Below are 26,463 nucleotides of genomic sequence, written 5' to 3'. Positions count from 1 at the left end.
ATGAGGCAGGAGGAGACGGCTCGGAGGGGATGGGGGAGAACCGGATGCAGCGGATGGCGAGGCAGGAGGAGGGAGAGGGCAGGTGTGGAGGGAGTGAGGGGGTGCGGGAGGGAGAGGAGTGCGACAGGGCCAATGGAGCGAGGCGCAGAGGAGGCATGGAGGATGGCCGGGCCTGGTAGAGGGGGATGGGATGTCGCGAAGGCGGAGTGCGGGGCGGTCGGGCTGGCAGATGGGGAGGGGCTGGATAGGCGGGTGGTGAGCGAGGCGGGAGGGCTGCTTGTGCTAGCTGCTTCTTTTGAGAAGGAGAGGGTGGAAGCAGCGGCTGAGCGCGTGCTAGATGCCGTAGGGGAAGAGGGTGAGGAAGACGATGATGTGATACAAGATCAGATTCATTTTCTTTTCAAATTGCTTCCTCCTTTGGGGGGGAAGAGGGAGGGGATGACGGGAGAAGGATGGTGATTGCAGTTTTGGCCTGAGACTGGGTCTGTCCTCATGTAGTAACGTTCTGTTCAAGATCACTCACAAAAAAATAATAAATAAATAAATAAAATAAAATAGATATTGTTTTGTAGATTTATAAGTATTTTAAGAACTACGCAATAACTCTTCCTTAATTGCGGCATTCTCCTACCCCCAAAGCTTCTTCCATTTCGAACTTTGGCATTCCAAAATTCATTTATACCAACTTGATACCCAATGCTTGAGAAATTTGGAATTTGGTACCCTCCATTAGGGACAGTTTATTGCAGATCATTAATTTAATCCAATGTATTACCTCATATGATAATTAATTTAATCCAATGTATTACCTCATACAAAGTCATCTGAGAATGCCTGCGGTGAAGCATGTAGATATTACAGATACATTTTCAACATATTTTCTCCGATAATTTAAACACATCCATAAACCAGTCGGGTATTTTACTAATACGCTGAACCGTGTTATGTGTACTTACTTCGAAATAAGTTCCACCATCCATGGAATCATTCTTGCCTGTATAGCTGGTTTAGGAACACATTTTGAATGGTTTTTTTTTTCGCTCTCATGTCGTACTTGAGTCGCAGCAGAAGCCTCCTGTCATGACGAAACACCCATACAAAGTGCACAAGTTGAAAGAATCGCCGTCTGTCTCATTAGGATGTGGTAAAATACCAATATACCAACGATCTGTGATGTTAGTAGCCATATGATACAATATACTTCTCCAATTTGAAAGAACAACAGCATTTTCTTCAACTGATTTCCTGCATGATTTTGATCAGAAAATTAAGTAACGTCTAAGTAATAGAGTAGAACAAGACATAAAACGACTTACATTACTGACCTTTTCCCTCAATTATGATCACAAGCTTGTGCTGGAGAAAAGGTATATACACCTTGAAGTTCTTCAGTCAGAGCACCAATCAAGATGCTGACTCTCTTCCTTTTCCACCACGAACCAATGGTGATCAGAGGTGAAAAATAATAAATTTGTATAATTGTTTAACAAGGTACTAATATTTCACAAGAGCAGGCAATGAAGCATAGAGGTCTGCTAAGCATTGGAAAATCCAGTTAAGAAGTTGCTCCCCTGGTAGCTCTAGCAGAAGCTCGGCCTGTGAATTTGGTAAAAGAAAGTTAAGTGGTACTCTCTTTTTCAAATACAAATGTTATAACTTTTAATGAAACCAAGTAGATAAACTTCTGAAGAATGGGAACTTCCAGATGAGATTATAGAAGTGATATCAATTACCAAGAACAGGCCAACAATTTAAAATGATGCAAAGAAAATTGTACCATCGAAGAAAATAAAAAGTAGAAGCTGGTCAATATGGCAACCCCAAAATTAATTCATGGTAATAACAAGGAGACAACAGAAATAGAGGAACTTCAAACCCTAAAACGGCCAAAAAAAAAGGAAAATTTGAAACTACACACTCATTTCCAACCAGAATCCACATTGACATGGAGAGATGGTATAAAGAAGTCTCTGTTGGTTGAAAATACTATAAACAAAATATAGCTACCAACATAAAAATCTTTGGTTGAGTGCTCATCTAGAGCTTCAATGCGCCTCGAAAGATGCACTTGCAAGTACAAAGATCATAACTGAGGAAACACTCATTATATTCAATTGTTTCAGGATGTATTACTGCCTGGAACTCATGCAAATTTAAGCTTATCCATATATATCCTATAGATATAACATAACATCTTTCTTGTGTCATTATTGTTTCTGCTGCTGCTGCTCCTATTGACCACTGGATGAATTCTATGCCATCTTACCTTTTACCACTGCTCTATTTCTTCTGAAGTATGTAGAGTTGAAACTTGTTTGATATGCATTGATCCTAAAATATACATTTCACAAGCCTGCTTGCATACTGAATCCCTGTGAAAACTCACAGGATATTTTTTTCACAAGCCTGTTGGAATACTGAATCCCTGTGCTAAGCAGTTCTCTGGCATTCAAATATTTGATGTTCATTTGATGAATTATTCATTTGTAGATAAAGAGTTCAACTGTTTTATCACAGATTTAAAATTTCTAATGTTCTTTTTAGAAAATACAGACTTGGCATGCATAAGCACATGGAAACACACATTTCGAGAAATATACATGCATGCATGTAAGAACACACAGATACAGGCTCTTCTAAAGACACATGTACATTTTGTATAGGTATGTGTGTGCGTCTATCTATATGCATAAGCATATGACTGCATGCGCATACATGCAATACACATAATGTATCTGCATACATAAATACCAGCTGTGTGCGCGTTTTGTCATGCCTATATCATGTTCTTGCACATTTATAGGAATTCTTGCATCCACGTTCATATTGTATGTCCTTCTATAAAGGATCCCATTTCCATATCTCACTGCAGAGATTCTAAAAAATGACAACTTTTTGAGAGCGAAAGGTTTCATATCACATACGAAATATTTGAAGTTTTGAACCATCATATAGTAGCTGTTGAACAGAGAACACAGAAATGAAGGGAGCTTTTTACAAACCTTGATCTCCTTTCCAGTGAAAACCAGACAATTGCGGTGTATGTCAGATGTCATTGACTCTGTCATAATCTTAAATACCTTCTTACTCATGTTTGTTCTCATGATAACCATCTTGCCATATGTGTATATCTTATTGATGCCAAGGTCTGCTGCCATTCGTCTTGCATAGAGCTTTTTAAGAAGTATCTGCATGCAATAAGCAAAGATTGTTAATTAAAACATCTTCCAGACTAACTGTACTGTAAAACTTCAGTTACCTCCATGGAGCGAGGTTCTTTCCCATAATGCCTGCGTAAATGCTCAGTAAATTGCATTAAACTCCACATGTCTTTTTCTGCAGCTTTTTCAGCTTCATTAATTAATTCAATGGGATTCTCAAGATAATTTATATATTCAGAGGAGAGATGGGGAGTGATATTTATGTCGAGCTGTGGAAAGATGAAAAAGGGGAAACTTTAATATGTTACTCACACTCAACTCAACTTTGGAGAAAATAGGGTCGACTTTACCTGAACATTTTCGTAAGGGACTGGCACAAGGCGATGTTCGTCAACCTGGCAATAAAGAGAATAAGCTTAGTGAATTTCTGTAAACTAAGTACTAACATATAAAAGATCCAATAGTTCAATGATCCAATCATTCCCACATCAGTTTCATCTCTAAGATAAATTTAAGGCTTCCATGCACTGTTGTATTGAAGTGTAACTAAAGTCCAAAAATAAAATTTGTGTTCAAGGGAAAGATATCCTTAATGAACTAAAACAAACTTCAGTATCGTCTCAAAAGTCTACATCCATGTTATTCTTCTAATTAAGTAAATATGTTGTTGATCAGTTGCCATAGCATTAGAAGAGTCATGTAGTGTGAACCCCCTCAGTCTTCTTAGCGTCACTGGCTCAAGAATTTTGATCAGAACGAAAATACCTAAAAGGTCTTAAACCCACATTATATTTTGTTTATACTGCCCTCTTCCAAGTTTATGATTGTTGATATAATTTACAAGGTTTTACATCCGCATTATAGTCCCACAATGGAAGAATTAGAAAGAGTAATGGACTTAAATACAAAGTCGGGTTCAATACGTAATAGCCTGAGTTTTGGATTAGAAATGGTTTTAGACCTCTATTTAAGGCCCATCAACTGCAGAGAGAACAGAAGTTAATCCACACATGTATGCACACATTCGTTCACACATAACTGAGGATAATCTTCAATGTGATAAGGGACTGGGCAGACTCCTAGAGTGAAACAACAACAACAACAACAACAACAACAAATCAACGGCAATTACATTAGCTAATTGTAAATGCATTTGTACATACTTAAAGAAGTCTTCATAAGAAGAAGAAAACATGACGATACATCAAACAAGAAAATACCTTCGACAAGCTTTCGAAAAGCATCTCAAAGAAGAGATCAATTCCAACATTGCCGATATCCCCTGTCTGTTGCTCACCAAAAATATTTCCAAATCCTCTTATTCCCATGTCTCTTTCTGCAAGTTGGAATCCTTGACCAAGATCCTGATACTCCTCAATAGCTGCAAGTCTCTCCTAACGCCAACAGGAATAACCAGGATAATTAACTAGCAGAAGGAACTATTTGATTTAGGTTCCAGAATGTTAAAGAGTGATTTTAAATACAAAGCCCATGAAAATAACTAAGAGGTAGAATGAGATTCCAGAATGTTAAGAGTGATCTTAAATACAAAGCCCACAAAAATAACTAAGAGGTGTAGAATGAGATTCTGAACTTCTGCATGTCTGGAAGAAACCAATGTACAGTCATAAGTTCGACGCCTGGGAAAAGTCCTGTTAGTGTAAAAAAACATGAGGGAAATGGGAAGTCTTCTAAAATGTCGAGGGAAAATTTATAGTAGGTAACAATCGCATAGGGTTTTCTCTTCATTTAATATAAACTTGCTTCAATGCAAGCAGTCATTTGTCTATGTGGCTGGGACTTGGAAATAAGGAAGCATTTCAAAATTGCAGATAGATTCTTTTAAAACATATACAATTTTGAAACGTTCACAAGACCTATGAACATCACAAACTAACAGAACTGTGACAAATGCATATTTTTTCATAACTATCTCATGTTCCTGAATATTTTCAAATTAGGAAAATAACAACTTTTGTGACTGCAGCTAAATATACAGTCAGTATGGATTTCTACTCAGAATAAAAATGGTACTACCAGAGAATGGAATCAACTGAGGGACGGTACAACTCACCAATGCTTGATCAGAAAGCAACGACTTGTCGGGGTAAAACAAATATGCATAAGCTTCTTTGTCAGCACGACCCACTCTTCCTCGTAGCTGTTAAACGCAATATTTGGTCACCAGGGTTTAAAGAATAATTAGAATGGAAGCAGAAGACAAAATTTTCATGTAAAATAGCACATGAGTAGTCATTATAATTAAGTAATTTTTAAGGGCCCAACATGGTAAACATTCCATGGCATTGACAGTCCTTGATGGGTTCAAATTCTCTTAAGAAATCGTGATGTTTTCAGTAAAGTACTGGATCATCTCTGAACCTGAATGTTTTTAAGAACCATCATAATCATGTATATCTCATTAAAAATCATGAAGTTGGTTATCGAGCATAATACCACATGTTAAATCAGTTAGTATCCATGAAAACTTCACAAAATTCTTACAACTAGTCAACCTGATATCAGATATTGCGTAGGAAGAGAATCTAAGGACAAGAGAAGACTGCACCTCCATCAACAAAGGATATAATGCAAGATTGTCATATGTGCAAAAGACAAATATAGCTCTAATGGAATGACACTTCAACAGACATAATCAAATGGCTTAAAGAAGTCAATTGTATTGATACCATTCCCTGAACTCCTCAAGAGAGTGGAAGGCCAGTATCATAAATATAAGATAGACCATCTCGCAAACAGTGTGAACTCTACACAAAGCAAACTTTGGGAAAATCTTACTTTGTAAACAGACTATAAGAAAGAACACATTAGATATTCATAATTCAATAAATTAAGTTGGTTAACTTGCAACAACCAAAATGCCAACCATATTACATGGTCGGTGGTTCATTATAATATACGAAATAGGAAGTGCGAGCTAGTTATTGTCCTTCATCACCAAAGTAGAATTATAACATAGATGCATTTAAAACTTGTTCGTTTTCATATGTATAGTTTAACTTTAAAAAATATTTTAAAAATGGAACAGAATGCATCTCATTCATTTGAAAGAAAAGAACTCCAAAATTGACCTCAATGTGTTAGATGGAATATAATATATCGTCAATATACAAAAGAATTGGATAACAAACTACCGTGCAACAGCTACTATCATTTCTTAAATGAATAAAAATGGAAAGATTGGTAAAATAATGCAAGACTAGTTGGACAAAAGGATACAATGGGGCCTAGTATGATGATTACAACTTGCTTCAAGAATGGCTGTTCATCCTTAGGGCAGCTTGAACTCAGCTCAAAGCTGAAACATGCATGTTCAAACTCCGCTAGAGTCTAGAAAATAAGTTGATAACCAAGGCTTGTTTAATTAGTTACGGCACGCCTCAAGAATCTGTAAGTTATTTAATTAGTTACGGCATGCTTCTAGAGTCTATAAGTTATGGCTCCCAACCCCACCACAACCCTCACCCTAATTTATGAGTTCTGCTGCAGTTGCAGCGACTTCAGCAATAAAAAAGGTCAGAAGGTTTTAATCTTAATTACATGCAGACAGATAAGCAAGGCTTGTTTAATTATTAGCTTAAAATTTAGCTCATTCCGAGTTTGATAAGCTTAATCTTATTATCATATTGGGCTGACATATCCATACCCACTTCCATCACCCCTACTTATACTCCCTTCATATATCATAGGTAGTATTCAATAAAACCTGGAAAGTTTTCTAAAATTCTTTAAATCAAAAGAAAACCCAGAAAATTAACACTACCAATTAGTCTTGCTCATGTAGAATTTGTCAGTTGTCACTATAAATCTCAGGAAACATAAGCAGGTTTGACCAGAAACAGTGAGAAAAAAACTCTCACCTGATATAGTTGGGCCAGCCCAAACTGCTGAACGTCCTGAATTATTATGGTGTTGGCATTCTGAATATCCAGTCCACTCTCCACTATATTTGTACAGATGAGAATTTTAATATCTCCTGCAGCAAACTTTTCCATGGTGTCTTCCAGCTGCTTTGAGTGTTGCTGTCAAAGTTTCAGAGAAAAGCCATTAGAAACTGGAAAATGTCCACAATAAGAGTTTGGCATTGTATTCAGAATTGTGTACTTCAATTATAAAAAATAATTGAGAATGTCATAACAGATGAAGCACTACAATAAGAAAATTGAGGCTTTAGTCTCTACAAATCACAGTGCATCTTTTAGCACCTCCTTACCCCAATTAAACTGCATTGAAAATGTAAGTAATAAAAGGTCAGTAATCATCGACAGCTTTAGCATAGTCTTTTGTTACACTAGCTTTATTGAATTCAGTGTATATCCTCTGAAATTGTAATAGTACATGCAAGGCCAAGGTGAAAAAACAACATTCTTGAAGGAAACTTTAGGAATTAGTTGAAGTTTGAGTGCAAAAGTGAAGAATTATTCAAATATGAGAACGGTGTGAAAACTATCCGTGTCAATAGTGTGAAAATACAAGATTAGTAGAAAACAGAAGAAATAGAGGGGTTAAATCCAGAATCCATGACCTGAGCTTCAAAGCATTCCCTAACATGATAAGAGTTTCATCTCATCATTGATGCTTAACCGTCTCCATACTGCGAAGGAAGTAAATTACATTTATCCATACTTATTATTTATTTTCATGCATCTCATCTTTTACCAAAGAGCTACAAGGAGATGCTTCACATGTACATTTGGCCAAGAACAAAGGGGATTGAGGTTTTGGTTAAAGTGATTATCTAGATCATATGAGAAGTTCTAATAACTGAAGGTAGAAAATATGATTAAACAACAGTAAACAAGTAATCTGGGGAAGCACCACTAAATAATACAGATTTGTAATGGCCACTAAATTGAGAAGAGATTGAATGTTCGAACCACCTTTCCATGAGCAATCGCAACTGGAGCGTCTGGAAAGGATTGTTCAAGAAACTCCATGACTTCTTCCAATCCTGTCAATCAAAGAATTAGGGAACTAGTCAGAATAACTGAAACCAATAATGTATTTTTTAAAACTCACAATACACAGCAAATACTAATATCAGACAGCTGGAGACCCATGTTGTACTTCTAATCTGAAGCTGTACCCACACCCAACACGTACTGGTACCCATACACAAACTCTAAGGACACTCCTTGCATATATGCATACATCTATTCAGGCATGTAGTCAATTATACAATACATGTTTTAAGCTAAAACATTTGTCACACATTTTTTGGACATATATCCTACACTCACATCCATTTCTTGAAACTCGTTAGGCACAGGTCAAGTTCTGAATTGTGATTTTGAAGGGTCGCTTGGATGCTTAGTTCAAAAACTAGTGAGTTTCCAATTTATAATCCACATACTAAAAGAAACATAAAAATGTAATAGGAATTTTAATTCTCAACCTTGTTCTCATATAAATTATTAATTCCAATATATAATATATATATGCATATAAATATTTATACAGTCGTGTCCATGTATCCTGCCTTTTACAAAATTTACAGTGTCTTGTACCCATATCGGTACTTCTACTCGTATCTATACCCATGCAACATAGTTGGAGATTGATCAATTATACAACCTTCATCAACGTCCGGTTCTCCAATTACTCCATATACTGATACACCCAACATAAGGGAACTTGTACTAGTCATATTTAGAACAGAAAATTCTCAGGATCAACTGATCACATTAGAGTATTACATTTGTAGTTTTCTAAATTTTTGAAACTTTGAAAATTCCTCAAAACTATTTGGTGTATTTGTAGAGAGAGCAAAGTTTTCGTATACTTAAGTTGACAAGAGCCCTTTGTCTACCAACTATTTTATCTATTGATTTTGCTTTGAGATTTGTATTAGCATGTGATATACATCAAGACACACATCTCAAAGATAGCCTTGATGTGTAGCATGAATCCCAAAGTAAGATCAAGTTACAAAAAAATTGGTGGACAAGAGCTCCTGTCAACCTAAGTTGACTCTAGCTTTACTAATATGTGGAAATAATGGGTATGAGATGGTAGCTCATTTTGCTAAATGAGCCATCAATAGATAGCCATGTGGTAGACCCACTTTCCTTATCACATGAAAAGGCGTGACCGCACCAGTACATCTCTTGTAAATTAGTGTTTGGTAGTGGTGTAACAATTTATCGTCCACACATTTAAAGTTATCCACTTGAAATTGGTCCTCACATGATTACTCATCAATTGAATGAGTGCATAAGAATTGACCACATCTCTACCAAGTTCCAAACTCTGTATTTGGTACCAAGCATACTCATATCCTTCATATATAAGAGAGAGTAAATCTAGAATAAACTTAAGTTAAATTGAACACTATCCACCGATATTTTTGCTCACTAAAATTTTAAGATTCGTCTTGGTGTGTGATATACATAAAGGCTACCTATGAGATGCATATCTTGATGTGTATCACATACTAATACAAATTTCAAAGTAGCAAATCCTATGAATAAAAAAATTGGTGGATGAAGCCCTCAATCAAGTAAAGTTTATTCAAGCTTTACTTCATGTGTGTGTGAAAAATGGGTATAAGGTGACAGTTCATTTTGCTAAATAAGCTATCAAGAAATAGATTGCTCATGAGACCCATTATGCTAGTCTCATTGGATCAGATGAATCTCACAAATCATGCCTCTTGGAAGCTCATTTTGATATAAAGTTGGCATCTCATAACCAGTATCCTCATACACACACCTATATATAAGGTCTGATAGTTGTGAGTTGGCGGTTCATTTAGCAAAATGAACTACTATCAGATAGAATTGATAAGGCTCACACCTTCCGATGTGACTAGCAGGTGAGCCTCATCAGATAGGTAATTCGGTAGCTCATTTAGACAACGTGTATGAATGTACGATAAAATCCTCTCATATGACGTAATATACATTTATATATATATACTATCTAAGGTATTACTAATATTAACAATATGATATATAAAGATAGGTAGTAAGTATGTGTGTGTGTGTGTCACATGCCATGTTATGATATATAGTATATATATACATATATTAAGTGATATTATATTGTGTGTGTGTGTGTGTGTGGTTGTGTTGTGATGTGTGTTATATGAAGAAAAGATATGAGGCAGCAGTCAGTGTTTTAAATGTCAACCGACATGTCGGATTTAGGGGTCAGCCGACATGATATGACGCTTTTCAATACGTATTGCGTTTTCAAGATTCATGTCAGATATATCGGGGAACATATTGGGCAAATATATCGAGGGACATGTCGGCTATGTCGGCTAATTTTTCAGTTTAAAAAATTGACTGATTTTTTTATTTTTTTGATTATATTTATCTAATTAGATTTCGGTTTAAATTCTTGATTGTCTTGATATTGTTTTCAAAGACAAAACTCGATCAATTAGGGCAAATGGAAAAAAAAGACAGAAGTCACTTCCATCGCTTCTCTTCTCTTCTTTGGCATCTCATCGGTCTCTTCTCCGAGCTGTTCCTTCCACATTAATATCGGATAATCTTCTCTCTTAACTGTCAATATCGGAGTCCTCTTTTCTCACCTCTTTCCTTCAACATCAACCCTAAGCATCATAAGTTATTTACTTTTTTATATGTTTAGACAAAAGAATTTACAAGTATATTTAAATTTTATTTATGATATTTATATTACACATGCACACTATCCGATATGATAATCCAATATTTTTTTCATATCCCCGATTTTCGCTATCCGACATGAATCTTAACTATCCAACATAAACCCGACATCCGACGTTTAAAACCTTGGCAGCAGCTAATTTTACTAAATGAGCTTCCAAAGTGCTATATGGTGAGGTCCACTCTACTAGAGGTTTGGCCTCACTATTTTTGTCTCTTGGTAGCTCATTTTGCTTACTAAGTTGCTAGCTCATACTCATTACCCATATGTGTATGTGTTCGTATGCCAACCAAGTAGAATAAACCCAAAAAATAGTCTTGTTGAATTTAACACATTTGAGAGTTTGACGAGAATCCTTGAACACCCAATTTGACCCTCTAATGCAGCAATATATGACTCATCAATTTTGAGCATATGATTCATCCAACCTAATCGTGCTAGTTGGTCAATCCCACTAAGATCCTGTTTTGTTTTGTTTTTTCAAACAGTGAATCAACTTCTCTTCTAGTGTGTATGAGAGAGAATATTGGACATTATCAAGATTATTGATAGCGGATAGCATGACCGCTAAGACTATTTAGGACTATTGTGGTAAAAAACATAAAGTCAAATAGTGATCCAATTTAAATATGTATAAATATTAAAAAAATTTAAAGAAAAAATCTAAAATTTCTACAAATGCATAGTAAGGAGGAAGAGGACTTAGTGAGCTTCCAGTTGGTGAAGGCTATAGGAGACGCATTCAGAGAGGGGCTTTTAGGGTTTAAGGTGTTGTAGTTGGAGAAGGCTTTTGGGGTTTAAGGTGTCGTAGTTGGAGAGGGAGAGGAGGGTTGAGGGCAACGAAGTTTGTGGAGGGAGAGAAGAGGCGGTGGAGTAGGTGGGAATCGTGGGATTAAGGTTTTTTCCTTCATCTTTTAAGATCGAATCGGAGAAGCAAGAGAGAGAGAGAAACAAAGATGATGGGGTTTTAGTTAATTACAGGTCAGGTACGGGTTGGTTTTGAATCGGATATTAAATTGAGAATCCATAATGAAAAACGTTATTACACACTAAACACCGCTATTGTGAGCAAATGGCACACATAGAACTATCTTCCACCGCTTTCATCGATATCATTGCCGATAGTGGGCGCTAACGCTATTTGTGGCACTATTTGGGTGCTATTTTCAATAGTAGGTATCATATCACATATGAAATGAATCTCATGCATAGTGATGTGGCTAAATCTCAACCAAGTTATCACGCCCCCGCCCGTGAGCCTATGGGCAAAGTGTAAGTCATGAGACCCACTGAGTGCAACTTGTTGCTTGGCTCAATCTATCGCCAAAAGTGCTAGCATTAGTTGCACTTGACTCCTTAGGCTTGCATTATAACTCATTTAATATTTCACTCACCCACCAATGTAGGACTAAGGAGAGTGAGCGGGCAACACAATCACCCTCCCTTAAATACACAACTTTCTTGTTGCGACATGACAACAAATCTGTCCTAGTATCATACGAGTTCTAGAGGTGGCTCCCACCGCTCTCGCGCAATATAGAATTTAGTCTCACATAGCACTTAATTCCACTATTCCGACTGACTAACTGCTCTGATATCATTTATCATGCTCCACACCTTTGAGCCCATTGTTGTGGTGTAAGCCGTGGGACTGGCTGAGTGTAACTCGTTGTTTGGCATAATCCAATGCCAAAAGTGTTAGCACTAGTTGCACTTAAGGTTTTAAATGTCGGATGTCAAGTTCATGTCGGATGGCTAAAATTCATGTCGGGTAGCAGAAATCGGGGATATGTCATATCGGATTGCCATATTGAATGGTGTGCATATGTGTAATATAAATATCATAAATAAAATCTAAACATAATAAATTCTATTGTCTAAACATATAAAAAAGAAAATAATTATGATGCTTAGGGTTGATGTTGAAGGAAATAGGTGAGAAAAGAGGACTCCGATATTTGCGGTTAAGAAGAGAAAAGATCACCCGATATTGATGTTAAAAGAATAGCTCGGAGAAGAGACCGATGAGATGTCAAAGGAGAGAAGATGAGCAACGAAAACTACTTCAGTCTTTTTTTCCATTTCCCTTAACTTATCGGTTTTTTTCTTTGAAAGTAATATTAAGACAATCAAAAATTTAAACCCAAACCTAATTAGATAAACATAACCAAAAAATAAAAAAAAATCAACTAATTTTTCAGACTAAAAAATCAGCCGACATAACTAACATGTTCCCTGACATATTCGTCCGACATATGCCCCGATATATCCGACATGAATCCTGAAAACGCAATATGCATTAAAAAGCTCCATATCGTGTCGGATAGCCCATAAATCCGACATGTCGGCCGACATTTAAAACACTTGTTGTACTTGACTCCTTAGGCTTAACTTATAAACCAATATCTCACTCATCCACCGATGTGGGACTAAAGTAAGTGGAAGCATCACACAACTGATGTGGGTTGCATTAAGTAATAAAGAAAGAATATTCACTTGGTTGAGCTAAAGTCATGTCATTGTATATGAAAGAATACCATCATATATCATATGTTACTAATTACTCTATATTTGTGTGTGAAAATGGATGTAAGGTGGAAGTTCATTTTGCTAAATGAGGTTGCAACTCATATCACATGCCACCATGTGTGCGTGTGGAAGTGGTTGTGGTGTGCGTCACGCGCATATGTTTCTGTATGTATTTGTGTGTCTGGGTGTGTTTGTGTGTCTGTGGGTGTGGTTTTCTGGAGGTTTAAACATTTATCAGTTCTTGTAGATTTAGTCTAACAACATTTTTAATGTAAGCAACCCAACCGTCCTAGGCCAATTTAAAGAATACTTGAGAAATTAGGACGAACACCAATAAACATGTCTAAGAACCTGACTAAAATGAAACATATAAAAGTACATGTCAAGCAATGTTAAGGCTTAGATGAGATGTGGTTATATTGACTACAAAAAATATATACCATCAATGTGGATCTCCCTCCCTCTCGGATTTGTAATGTTTATAGTTTTCCATATTTTACTTTGTCAACAAGGACGAACATAGGATAGTTAAAGTGAAGTGTTCGTGGAGTCCTATGTTATCATAGAATACCTATGAAATAGAAGAGAAAATATCTATGAAATTGAAGAGAAAAATCATTATGACATCTTTAAAACGAACAACGCTTTATGGGTCAGAATGTTGAATGATTAAGAAACAATATGAATGCTTTAAAGTTAAGAAACAACATGGCAAAAAATGAGTTATAGCAAACATTAAAATGTTGTGACGGGACTTGTGGATATACATCAAGAGATATAAGAAGAAATGAGTTCAAGAAAGGCTATCAAACATACCAATTAGGAGAGTGACACAATTATAATTAATAGAGCAAGGAGAACTAGAGGTAGACATAAGAAAACTTGGCTGGAAGCAACTAAGAAGAATATGATAGTGGCCCACTTTAATGGAGGAGATAAATATTCACATAAATGAATAGAAGAATATGTTCATGTAGCCCACCCTAAAAATTTGGGATAGCCTTTCATTGTTGTTAATGATGAGAAAACAATGTCTAGTTGTGTAGTTAGAGATACATGGTTAGAAACACTAAGTCTTTTTTTACCCCTCATTCATTCTTTGTATGTTATGCCAAAACCAGTAAAAAATCCACATTTTCTTCATTCTTTCTTCTTCCTCGTCCAGCTCCCTTCCTTCTTTTATCGTATATTTTCCATAAAAGGGGAACTCTAAGGCCCAACCCAGTGGTTCCTCTCTAGGTTTATTCTCTACACCTTCTATACCGGTTGCCTCCTAATCTAGTATGTAGACCGCTTAAACAGACCATATAGCATTCCTCTAATCCTCTCAATCATAAATATTGTTGCCTTCCTCTTCCTCTTCAATATACTAATGTGGCAGAAGGCATTTCAAATCAGGTCTCCCTTGATCCGAAACAAATCTAGGATTACAATAAATAGAGGTATTCTCACAATCATAATGAAACCTAAGGTCCTAAGGTGGGAACACTATGGACTTTAGACTAGGATATGAGAGGTTTCATTGGGCTTGGATTGAATTATAGACCAGCCTAATACATGAACATGCACCACTAGCTGCTTTAGTACAATTATAAATATTTCCAATTTCCTCCAACAAGAGAAGGCATGATCTTAGAGGCATTTAAAAGAGCAGTTCCTTATCAAATCCTGAAGAATCCGAGGATATGTCATAAAAGAAAAAAGTACCAAACATATTTGTCCAAAAATATACAGCAAAATATGACAGACAAATGACCTTTTATTCTTGGCAGAACATAGAACACTTGCCCACCACGATCCAATTCAAACTGAATTGCTGACAAGACTTTGCTTTCACTGTATGATGATAGATGAGTCTTAATAGGAACTCTTTCTGGAGGTGGTGTCGAAATTAAACTGCAAGAGAAAAGCATCACAGAAAAAAGTTCAAGGTCAACTAAACAAGTCAAGAAATTATATTAGGAAAGGCAAATTCGGAACAAAAGCAATAAAACGGTTGTCAAATGAGCATGCTTCACAATCTGCGGTTAGTACTTAATCTAAAATGTATAATTAAGATGACAATGGAGTAGCAAAGTCAGTTTTAAACTTTAAAGTTTTAAATCAACCAAAACCAAGTGAAATAGATGACTCCAAGTACCTGATAAAGTAATTGAAGCCCACAATATAACCTAAATTGCAGGAACACCTATACAAACATGATGCATAGGATATAACCACAGATTTCAAAAACACATGAAAGTTATTCTAGAGTAGAGACGAAAATGAAATACATGTGCATAACTGACAACACGATAGGAAAGAGTACATGACAGTCATCCTAGATGGTCTAGACCTAACAAGCCTATTAGCAAAGAGCATTGACAACTCCGACAACATGAAAAACCAAAAGCTCTGCCCTTCTCTCTCTTGGTTAGATAGGGAAGGGCAGAGGCCTTTGGTGTCCCTTCCAGTCAAGATTCGGGGCTTCACAATCACTAGCCAATATGCTTTTCTCTCGTGTCTTTCTTTGTTCATGATTCAATATTCTAGTGTTCTAGCCGTAGAGGAACCACACCAATCCATCCTGAACTTGGTGTTTAAACTATTGCGGTGACAATACCGTAGGGGAGGTCCTGTGGAAAAATAGCTCGACACTAGAATGATATAAAAAAGCTTATATCATTTACTGTAAAACAATTTATCACTACTGTTATGTGCCAGACCACAGTGTGCTGTCTCTCATGGCTAGCGAAGGAGAGCGTAATGATACTCCTGTGCAAGGAAAAGGAAATAAGGATCTAAAAGTGTAACCTAAGCGCATATGCAAAAGTAGATATTTCATCAAACTCCATTATCACACTTATCAAGTAAATAAGAGTTTGACTTGTTGATCTGATGGTAAAACAATTCGTGCGTGTGCGCGATCGTGGGTGTGTGCACATACATACATACAGACGTACACACACGCACATACACACACACACACTCACACGCGGGCGCCAACACATATATACACACATGCGCATATACATACATACATACATACATACATAACAAACACAGAGACACACACACATACACACATACAAACAGACATACACACAAACAAACATACATACATACATCCATACACACATACAGACATACACATACAGACACACACTGACAGACACACACACAGACACACACAAACATACACACAGACACTTACAGACACACATAAATACATATGTACATACATACATGAGCTACTATCCACTTAAGTGGATAGTGGCTGTTATCCATTTAACATTTTAACCATTGGATTGATTTGATAGTTAAAATCTGATATACTGAGGTGACACACATTTAGTGGTTTAGGTAATATTGTAAAATTATTTATAGAGACAAAAATGGTTAACATTAATTCTGGACATTTCTTCTCTCTCTTCTTCCCTACAGAGAAAAACTTCAGCCTTCCCTATCATGGCGGCGTTGGCAACCTTTGCTCACGCAAACATCTCCACCTCTGCACCCCGATACCTCATAATTTCAATTACCAATTAAGTTTTCTAATACTTAAGCTCTTGTCCAATGCTGCTATTGGTTTTGAATGCCTTCTCTTTTCTGGACATTTCTTTTCTCTCTTCTTCCCTGCACAGAAACTTTCGGCCTTCCCTATCGTTGCGGCTTCGGCAACCTTTGCTCACGCAAACATCTCCACCTCTGCACCCCGATCCGTCATAATTCAATTACCCAATTAAATTTTCTGATACTTAAGCTCTTGTCCAATGCTACCATTGGTTTTGAGCGGCTTCTCTTTTCCGACAAGCATCATTTGCCGACAAGCATCAACAAGATGAAAATTCATAGAAAATAAAAAAAGCATCTTTTCTAACCTGATTTGTGCAAGTTGAATCTTCTAAAACAAAATAGCCTTGCACCCAATTTATAGTTTACTTTTGTGGTACAATTTCTTGATTGCATAATTTAATGGTTTATCATTACGGAAAGGAAATCACAAAGCACATACATAATTTGGATCTTCTTGCAGTTGATAAGAACTAGCTATAACACAGAAATCAACATAGATAGACAAAGAAATCAATTTAGATGGATTGGTTTGTCCAGGGTTTAATAGAGCATAAATACATGACCATAGGATACAATGAAATCAATTAACAAATAAATTCATGTTAAATCAGGCTGTCACAGGTGCTAAGCTCGACATAGAGGAATTTTTGGAAAAGGAAGCTTGAGAAGTCAGTCTATTGGATAAGTCAAAATTTTTGTTTCTTTAACTACGAGCTTGCTGACAATCTTATGGATTCGTGTCAAATGCCTTTGTTAATTGGATTTCTCTTTAATACCTTCCAATTTTCAGCATCTTCATTTCCATTGCATTTTTATTTTTTCAGTTTGCTTTAGGAGCCAATCATAAGGGGGAAAGGCGTGAGTGGGGAACAGAAGAGACAACGGAAAATAAGATCTATTTTCTTATTTAGATATTTATTTCTTTTACCACATTACCCTTCCTTAATTATAGTTGCCACCTCATCTAAATGTGATTTTCATTTATCAAGTCCATCTAACGGCAAAAAATTTGGGTAGACAAGTCAAAATGAACAGCCTTGGTACCAAGGACAAGTTTGGTCCTTGGTAGTGAGGTGGCTCATTCTAATATACTCATTTGAATGGTTCGCACTTGAAAATACTTCCCTCCTTGAAAATGAGTAGATAAGAATGAGTCACCTCACACCCTAGGACCAAAACTGCTCCTTGGCACCAAGGCTACCCATATATACACACACACATATTTACATATTTATTTATTTATTTGCAAGTATATTGACCAATACATTACCTAGCATCACGAAATCCAGTTAATGCCAAGTAAAGGGTACGTGGAATAGGTGTTGCTGAAAGAGTAAGAACATCAACTGAAGTCTTGAATGAAGCTATCTTTTCCTTCTGCTTGACCCCAAACCTCTGTTAATCAAAAACTAGAAGAGAGATATTAATTACCCTCCATACAGCATGCAGATAACAGAATAACAAAATTCAAGGTGTACAACATAATGAAGAACAAATTTTCAGCAGTAAGGGGAATTCTAAGAACAAGTAGTAAACTTTAGATAGTTATGATTAAATGTCATGATGTGTTAACAGTTGGTTTAGCTCTTGATGTACAACAAGCTAAAAGAACAGTCACATGCTACATATCAGTAGCCCCAGCAAAGCCAACTATTGTAGACTATCCACAAATTAATCACAACCTGTGATGTGTTCCCTATCCTGTTAGACCCCATTATGCGAAACACCCCTGTCCAACTTTCATCAAGAAAAGCCATACCTATCATTCTACTTTCTCATATGGCAACCCTTGCTCTTCCATGTTCAAGCCATACATTAAACCTTTTCTCTTACTATAACATCAATATTCTTTCCTTTTTCCATAACTTTTGTAATGCTCATTCACAATTCTTCTAACTTTATTGTAATCAATGAAATATAATGGGTTTAAGGTATTGTGTTTCTTGAAAGGATTTGCCAAGATATCATTGGGTTGACTCTTATAGAAGGACCTTGTTCTGATGGCGCCTCTACGTCATGAGGTAAACTTTTGAGTCATCAACTATAAGGCAAGATGTCTGATAATCACATTTTTAATACATTTTTATATCCTTATTATCTATTTTGTTAAAATAAAAATATCACTAATAAATATATTTTATCTTAATTTGCAAGTTAATAACGAATTAATGAATAAAAACTAAAAAAGAACTAAATTTTCCTCATATTTTAACCTTTTATTAAAGCCCGGGATCAAGCCAAGCAATCTACAGAAGCCGAAGAAATAAGGATCCAATATGAAAAGAAATCAAGTCAAAATCATGTTCAAGATGATTAGCCACAAAGAAATGGCGATATCTCTCAATCCGAAAAGCGGAATTTAACATATAATATATGAAAATCGCCTATCTCGACGAGACAGAGCTAACTACATTTTTAGAATTTTGAAATTTCAATCGGTTGGTCAACTGATTGGTCAATCGATTGACCGACCAATTGGTTCGTAACAAACTTGTTTTATGGCTAAAATTTAATCATTGTAGTCCAAGTAAAATCCAATGGTTTTTGTCGCTTGCTGTAGGCTATAAATAGGGGTAGAGGGTGAGGGGTTTAAGTGTGAAAAACTTTGTAAAAACTCTATTTGAAGAGGAGAGTTACTCTTAATTGAGAATACCTTTCAAAAATTGTAACTTTGTTGCAATTAATAGAAGAATTTTTTCACCTCTTCATATTTTTCTTTCCTTCTCTTTATTTGATGATGAAGATGAAGATGAAGACTTGCTTTCAAAAGGCTAGAACCCTCAAACAATGTAAATTTTCCTTTTTATATTTTATTTTCTTGTAATATTTTCTTTTCTTATTTAAGATATTCAAAGGGCTAGAACCCTCTTATTTTAGATTTATTTTGATGCCTTGTAGAGTAGATTTACTTTCATTCTTTTACTTTTTTTAGTACAGATTTATATACTTGCATACTTTAGATTTTATTTTCTTGCATTATTTTCAAGAGGTTAAAACTCTCTTAGTAATTAGTTTTTATTCATTCTTTTCTTTTTATTCTCCAAGATGCTAGAACCCTTTTGGGAATTAAATTTTATTTTCATTCTCTTCCTTTTATTCTCTCCAGTATAGATTTTATTTCTTTGTTTTTATTTTCTAAGATGTGAAAGTAATTCCAATAGGAATTCTAGAATTATATGAAGTTAGTTTGATTTCTTTTATATTCGTGAATTATTCTTTTGTGCTTAAATTGATCATGCATAAGGATAATCAACTAGAGAATTAATTTGTAGATGAAGAATTTGATAATCTATACTCATCTTGAATAGTTTGATAGGTTATACTTATGAATTCTAGAATTACTATGTAGTTATTATTCTTTTCATGAATGCTAATTTTACTTGAATGATAATTTGATAGGTTTTGTTTTCCTTAAGTAATTTGATAGTCTATGCTTAATAAATCTTAAGTAAAATGTGATAAAAAAGGGAATAGTTTATAATCTATAAACGAAATTAGCTAATGGATTCAATTCTAGATTCCTCATATCTCTAATTGAATCCTCCATATTTTATTTTCTTGATTTTCCTCTTTATTCTTGATTTTACTTTATTTGTTTCTTGATTTTATTTTCTTTTATTTTCTTCATCTTTCTTTCTCCCCTCTCAATCTAGTTTTGTTATATTTACATATTATCACATCCACTTTCTTTATCTCTCCACAACCACTTTTATCACTCCTAAATTGTCACACACACTATCTAGAAAACTAATTTTGATTAATTCTTACAACACCTTCCCCGTGGGATTCGACAATCTTTTATACTATAACTTGATAGTTCTGCACGTGCAACTTTGGATTCTATTTACCCCCTATCAATGTCTTCCTCCCAAACTCCATTCGTCCGCACTTCTTAAATTAACTTCTTTTGACATAAGGAGAATAAGTTTACTGTACTTTTGTTACCTGCAAAATCAAAAGTTTCAGTATATTAACTAGTGAGCTAGTGAGCAAGTATTTCCATCCATAATCTTTTAGATTCCTTATTAATTCATGCATATTGTATTAAAATGGAAAGGGAGTATTAATCTATTTTAATTTCAAATGTTTCATACTGATCTTATTACTTTCGCATTAGTTTATAAATTGAGATAATGCTTCCTGGTTTCACTGACGAGGATTGATCTAGCTTAGACTTCAGACTTTTCTGCCAAATAGGAACTTAACTGACAAATTTACACTGGATTTTTCCATAAACAGAATAAAAATAAATTCCTCATTCTCCATCATTTTTGTCTTCCCACCATTTACAAGGCATTTTCTCGTGGAAGTTGAATTAACAGATTAATCATTCCATGGATTGTACCCCAAAACCGTATTCATGAGACAGCTGGGATGCAAGATTTAGCTGTTTCAGGACTGTCCTTAAAGTCTAAAACTAATGGAGAGAAGTTGTGCAATAAAAACCAAGGAAAACTGGTATTGAGGACTTCAGCACTATTGATAAGGAAATAATAAGATAGATAAAGATGATTTATAGGCAATAGAAATATAGAATAAAGACAACAAAAATAACATCATACGAAGGGACAAAAAATTCTCATTTCATGTCACAATCACGAAGTGGGTAGCCCTGGGTCAGTTGTATGCGATGGGGTATCTAGTAGTTCCAAGGAACATAAAGATTAACCATAGAAAGCATTTTTGAGGGAGGAAGCATGGTAATAACTTGCTAATCAAGCATTCTCTGATTTGGGTAGTACTAGGATGGGATACCTATGAAGTCCGTGTGTCAGTTGTCCGCAATGGAGTACTAGGATGGGATACCTATAAAGTCCTTGTGTCAGTCGTCTGCAATGGAGTACTAATACATAGTAGTGCCAAGGAAGGAACATAAATATTAACTATAGGCAGCATTTTCTGAGGGAGGAAACATGGCAAAAACCTGCTAGTCAAGCATTCTCTGATTTGGGGAGTAGTGGGATGGGTGACCTATAAAGTCCTTGCCTACAAGCACTAACCATAGGTATGTTGAAGTCAGTCTGGTGATGATGCAAGACAATTAATTGAATACCCATGGGTACGTTGAACTCAGTCTAGTGACGATGCAGGACAATTAATTCTGGACTATGTTGCCAACCAAGGCACATTAGCTGTCTGCGAAGAATGGATGAAATATAATAATTCCAATGAACAGAGTTAATAGCTAAAATTTCCTGAGGGAACCATAGTAAAAACTCATTGGTTAACTGTTCTAGGGAGAGAACATTTCTGCTATGCTGGATGACTTCATTGGGAACCATAGCTTGTGGCATTACACATTAAACAATCTAGCCAAAACCATGGTCATTAATTTTTTTTTAAAATATGAGTTCTAGTGCAAGACTAAAGGATCAGAATCACAGATGTAAAGATTGTAAACTATGAAATAAAGATAATGGAGACTTGATATATAAGAAAGTAACAAGTTAGAATAGGTTTTCAGCCTATGCTTAGAGGTCTGTAGCAAGAACCAATTATTTTTCTACTGCAATTTCAATTAATAGCTTTATGGAAGAATAAAAATGATGCAAGCAGACAACACAGTTTCAGTTTATATAAGTTTTACTCTGCTTAAATACATAATATAAGCAGGAAAAAACCTGTTCCTCATCAACGACAAGCAGACCGAGATTGTTGTAAACCACCCTATTTCCCAAAAGTGCGTGGGTGCCGACAATAATGTCCAATTGCCCATGTTTAATCATCTTAAGGTATTCCTCTTTCTCAGACTTGGTCTGCAACAAGGAATAATATGTTTAAAAAAAACTTATTTTGAGCATAACCCCCCACCCCCCAAAAAAACCTGACAGCGTCATAGATTCATAAGAAATTATGTATCATCAAAGTGTTATCTAAGGACAATGAAACAAGCTAAATATTTCTATATGATATGACAGGTGCCATCTCAATCTGCATCATTGGTTTAATCTTAATATGAAGCCAAAACCACTAAAACAGTATAAATTGCAGAATAAATATATATAACACATGCAAAACAGCGTTATGGCCTTGATAAACATCCAAGTAGGAACATGTCCAAGTTTCTGTGAGGCCTTCCACATAATACTAGGATCCCATATAGGTAAATTTTCAAATTATGAGAATAGCGAACAAGATAAAATAACCAAGGAAACTGAATGTGAAATGTCAAATTCGAAGATCCCTAGGGTAAAAAAGAAAATTAAGAAATTATCAATAAAGCTAAATATGGACGTAATTCTCTCAGTAGCCTGGAGTGACTAACATACGTTTCAAGACTACGTCTTTGATTAGAAAATTATTCTCTTTAACTCTCATTCATAAATTTGGACCTTTTTGTAGTGGCAAGGACTCTAAGATGGTAGCAAACTCATCCAGTTCAAGTCCACCATCTTTGTATTTAAAAGGTTGATTTCTGTTAACAGTGTTTAACATTTGTCTTTGAGCCCAGAACAAGGGCCAACCTCCAACACACTGTTACAGTTAAAAAATATACCCTTTATTTGGTCTTTCAGTGTAGTGCTAGGATTCGATAAGTCCTGGGTTAAAACCTTATCAATTCCAACTTAATACTTGGCCTGGAGAGCTCATATAATTGTTTAGCTACTGAAATTTTTTAAGCATCCTTTTCATCAATACAAGGATGCTGTAGTAATACATTGTATTCTGAAATCAAGCGGTAAAATGGAGAAATTCATTGCTTTATCCAAATGTGATAGGTGAAATCAATGTTCCAAGGAAGTGAACATAAGGCTTAAATGTACACAATCCTTTCCAAAGTCAGCAAGAAAAATGAAAATGGCAAAGGTTTTCCCCTAGAAAGCAACTCAGTCTTTCTTTTTGAAAGTCAAAGAAAATGGACATCTGTGTTGTTTGGTTAATACAAATTCCAAGAAGATTGAACCTTGTATTGAATAGATAATAAATACATATCTTGTTGTAATTTGTAATATAGATAAAGGTCAGGTCATTTTTCTAATCAAATCCTCAAAGGAAAATCATAATGACAAAAAGTAGACACAAAACAAACTGCACTCCACCAGGTAGGAAATACCTGAAACCTGCTAAGGAGTCCAATCTTTATATGAGGATATCGAGAAAACCGCTCAGAGATGACATCAGAATGTTGTTTAGCTAGAACTATGGTTGGTGCTAGGACCATCACTTGTTTGCCAGCAGAAACCACACAAAAGATGGCACGCAGTGCAACTTCGGTCTTGCCAAACCCAACATCTCCACAGATCAACCTGTCCATAGGAGTCTCCCTTTCTGTTAAATCCCTCTCAACATCAATAAAAGCCTGGATAGCAAAATGAAAATCACATTCCATATATGCAAGAAGTCTTAGCATTAGCACAATCATAATAATATAGGCCTCATGAATATAATTTACTGACACATAAACTCCACTAATAGCACAACATCATTTAACTTATCAACCAAAAGAGAGGGAAAAAAAACTAGCATTCATTCCATTCCATTCCCAAATGGCATAGCAAAAGGCATGTATATTGGCCATTAAAAGGCATGTATATTGGCCATTATCTCAATGACAAATAATTCCTAGACAAGCTACAAAAGCCAATATGTAAGAAACAATTCCTGCACAAGCACACTTAAGTGACCTACTTTATCAACTTCAAGACAGCCTCAAAGCTTATGCAGGAAAAGAAAGAGAGTCCGCAAATGTAAGACTTCAAATCCAAAATTAGTATTCCTAGAAGAGGTGCCAGCAAGTCCATAAGATGTTACATCACTTTCCTTTATCATCACCAATGTCCTATGATAACTCATGTACGAAGATGCTTGTTACATATCATGCTCAGAAGAAAATGCATCTGCCTCAACTTTTTCGTGATAAAGATGGCTGTACATTTACCTCATGTCAATATCTAACATTCAAACTGGAGGTGAATAAACTTCGTAAGTGGATATGGGCTACCCTAAGCTTTTGAACATACTACTACATAATGAAGATTTTTCATGCAAGAATAGCATACAAGAATAAATTTCTCAAAACGTAAGATTATGTATGCTATTTTAGAACAACAATGAGAGAGATAGATAGAATTCTGAATAGTAGGAAATAAAAGGGCATTCTAAGTGATACTACACCTGCTTTTGATCAAGGGTGGGTTTGTATGGAAAATGCGAAGCAAATTCAGCCATGGCTGGATTTTTTGGATAGGGTGGTCGTTTCTGTTTCAATCTATGAAGGTATAGCTCCATCAAGTCAACAACCATTTTCTGGATGGCTATCTTTCCTTTTGTTCTTCTCTTCTCCCATGCACTGGTGTCGTTCAGTTTGCTCAAAGTTCGAGGCTTTTTGCTCTCACTGGGGCTGCACAAGAGATGAATTCAATGGTTAATACACACCTACCACAGAAATCTATAACTGCATTGGTACAACTGCTCTCATTATCCTAAGATTCCAAACTACAGAGTTTGAAATATTAAATATGATGATAATTCTCAAGTTACCTAAAAAAGGTCAAATGATTGCACATGAAATTAGAAATACATCAAACAAGTTCCACAGTTCATCTAAAGGGTGTAAGAATCATGCAGGCGTAAACTCTATGTGCGAATTTCCTTTCTCCATTCTGTTGTAATGAGGCACGCCCCCTTTCTTATTTACCAACCAACTTCCTAACTAAAATTGTTTACTTAATCTAGAAACGCTATCTACGCAATTATTCTCACACCGCTTTGATACTACAAAACTTAAACATCTTTCAGAATAGGAGTATATGGATTCTGATTGCAAGTCAAGAGAAAGGACCCAACACGATTGTATCTTGTAGTACGAAAGTAGTATGGGACTAGTAATTCAGTTAAACACTTTCCTATCCAATTTCCGATAGCCACTGCTCAATACATAATTTACACCAGCGCATTCTCAAAGATCAAATTTCTCGAAGATCAAACAACCGAAAGAACTCACAGATTGTATCGGTACAGCATCTTCGCAGCCTGCTTCACGGGCAACTTCGCCATCCCATCCCCATACTCGATAAACACATACTCCACCGGCTCCGCCGACTGGCCAGCTGGCATGTCGTACTTTATCGCAAACAAAACTTCCGATTTCCCAACCTTCTTGTTGACCACAAGTCCCGGGTCGGACGTATAGGGTTAAACCGGTCCCGAACCGCCTCCCCTCACGCTCCCTGAGTTTTGCAGCCACCTCTGCTGGCTTGCTTGCTTTCACAGTTGATGTACTTTCTCGGCTCTTTTCGAGTCCAGACCCTGTCTCGCCGGCCGCCGCGCCGTCAGGCGCCGGTCCGCTATGCGAGCTCTCGCCGGATGCGCTCGTGCGGATATGGAGATGTCGTTCGGGATCGGAGGGGTTGGGAACACCCAGGTCCTGACGACTTTGGGGAGGGGCGGAGATCTGGCGTTCGCTCGGTCACTGTAGAAGGCTAGGGTTAGGTTTTGGGAGGGTCGGGCGAGGGAGTGGGAAGGGGAATTGAAGGGGAGGGACGGGGGGGAGAAGGGAGTGAAGGGTTTGTGGGGAGGGAAGGGAGGGGAGAGTGAGCTGATGGACGGCCATGGATTA

The 26,463-nt window shown here is 36.2% G+C and overlaps 1 protein-coding gene across 2 annotated transcripts; it reads right to left on the bottom strand.

The window, feature by feature from the left end:
- Positions 709-26,006, bottom strand: LOC109823909 (ATP-dependent DNA helicase At3g02060, chloroplastic). 2 transcript variants are annotated; one of them, XM_020390356.1, is made up of 15 exons: positions 25,849-26,006; positions 25,020-25,245; positions 23,959-24,204; positions 22,526-22,660; positions 18,175-18,299; positions 15,106-15,245; positions 8,063-8,133; positions 7,043-7,204; positions 5,236-5,322; positions 4,382-4,555; positions 3,512-3,556; positions 3,260-3,430; positions 3,003-3,188; positions 1,326-1,596; positions 709-1,245 (listed from the first exon to the last, which is right to left on the bottom strand). In XM_020390356.1, exons 1-14 carry the CDS (start codon positions 25,959-25,961, stop codon positions 1,495-1,497), a joined length of 1,983 nt encoding a protein of 660 aa, XP_020245945.1. In that variant the 5' UTR covers positions 25,962-26,006; the 3' UTR covers positions 709-1,245; positions 1,326-1,494. The 2 variants fall into 2 exon arrangements, with proteins under 2 accessions (XP_020245945.1, XP_020245944.1); XM_020390355.1 differs by having other exon boundaries at positions 1,317-1,596; positions 25,849-25,986.

This window comes from Asparagus officinalis, chromosome 9 (assembly GCF_001876935.1).
Source record: "Asparagus officinalis chromosome 9, Aspof.V1, whole genome shotgun sequence".
NCBI lineage: Eukaryota > Viridiplantae > Streptophyta > Magnoliopsida > Asparagales > Asparagaceae > Asparagus > Asparagus officinalis.
This window is presented reverse-complemented; position numbering and strand designations above follow the sequence as displayed.

Coding starts and splice junctions, on each gene's coding strand:
- LOC109823909 (XM_020390356.1), bottom strand. CDS start 25,961: ATGCCAGCTGGCCAGTCGGCGGAGCCGGTGGAGTATGTGTTTATCGAG. Junction 7,205..8,062: donor TTGCGATTGCTCATGGAAAG/GTGGTTCGAACA, acceptor AAACTTTGACAG/CAACACTCAAAGCAGCTGGA. Junction 3,431..3,511: donor TCCCTTACGAAAATGTTCAG/GTAAAGTCGACC, acceptor ATCTTTCCACAG/CTCGACATAAATATCACTCC.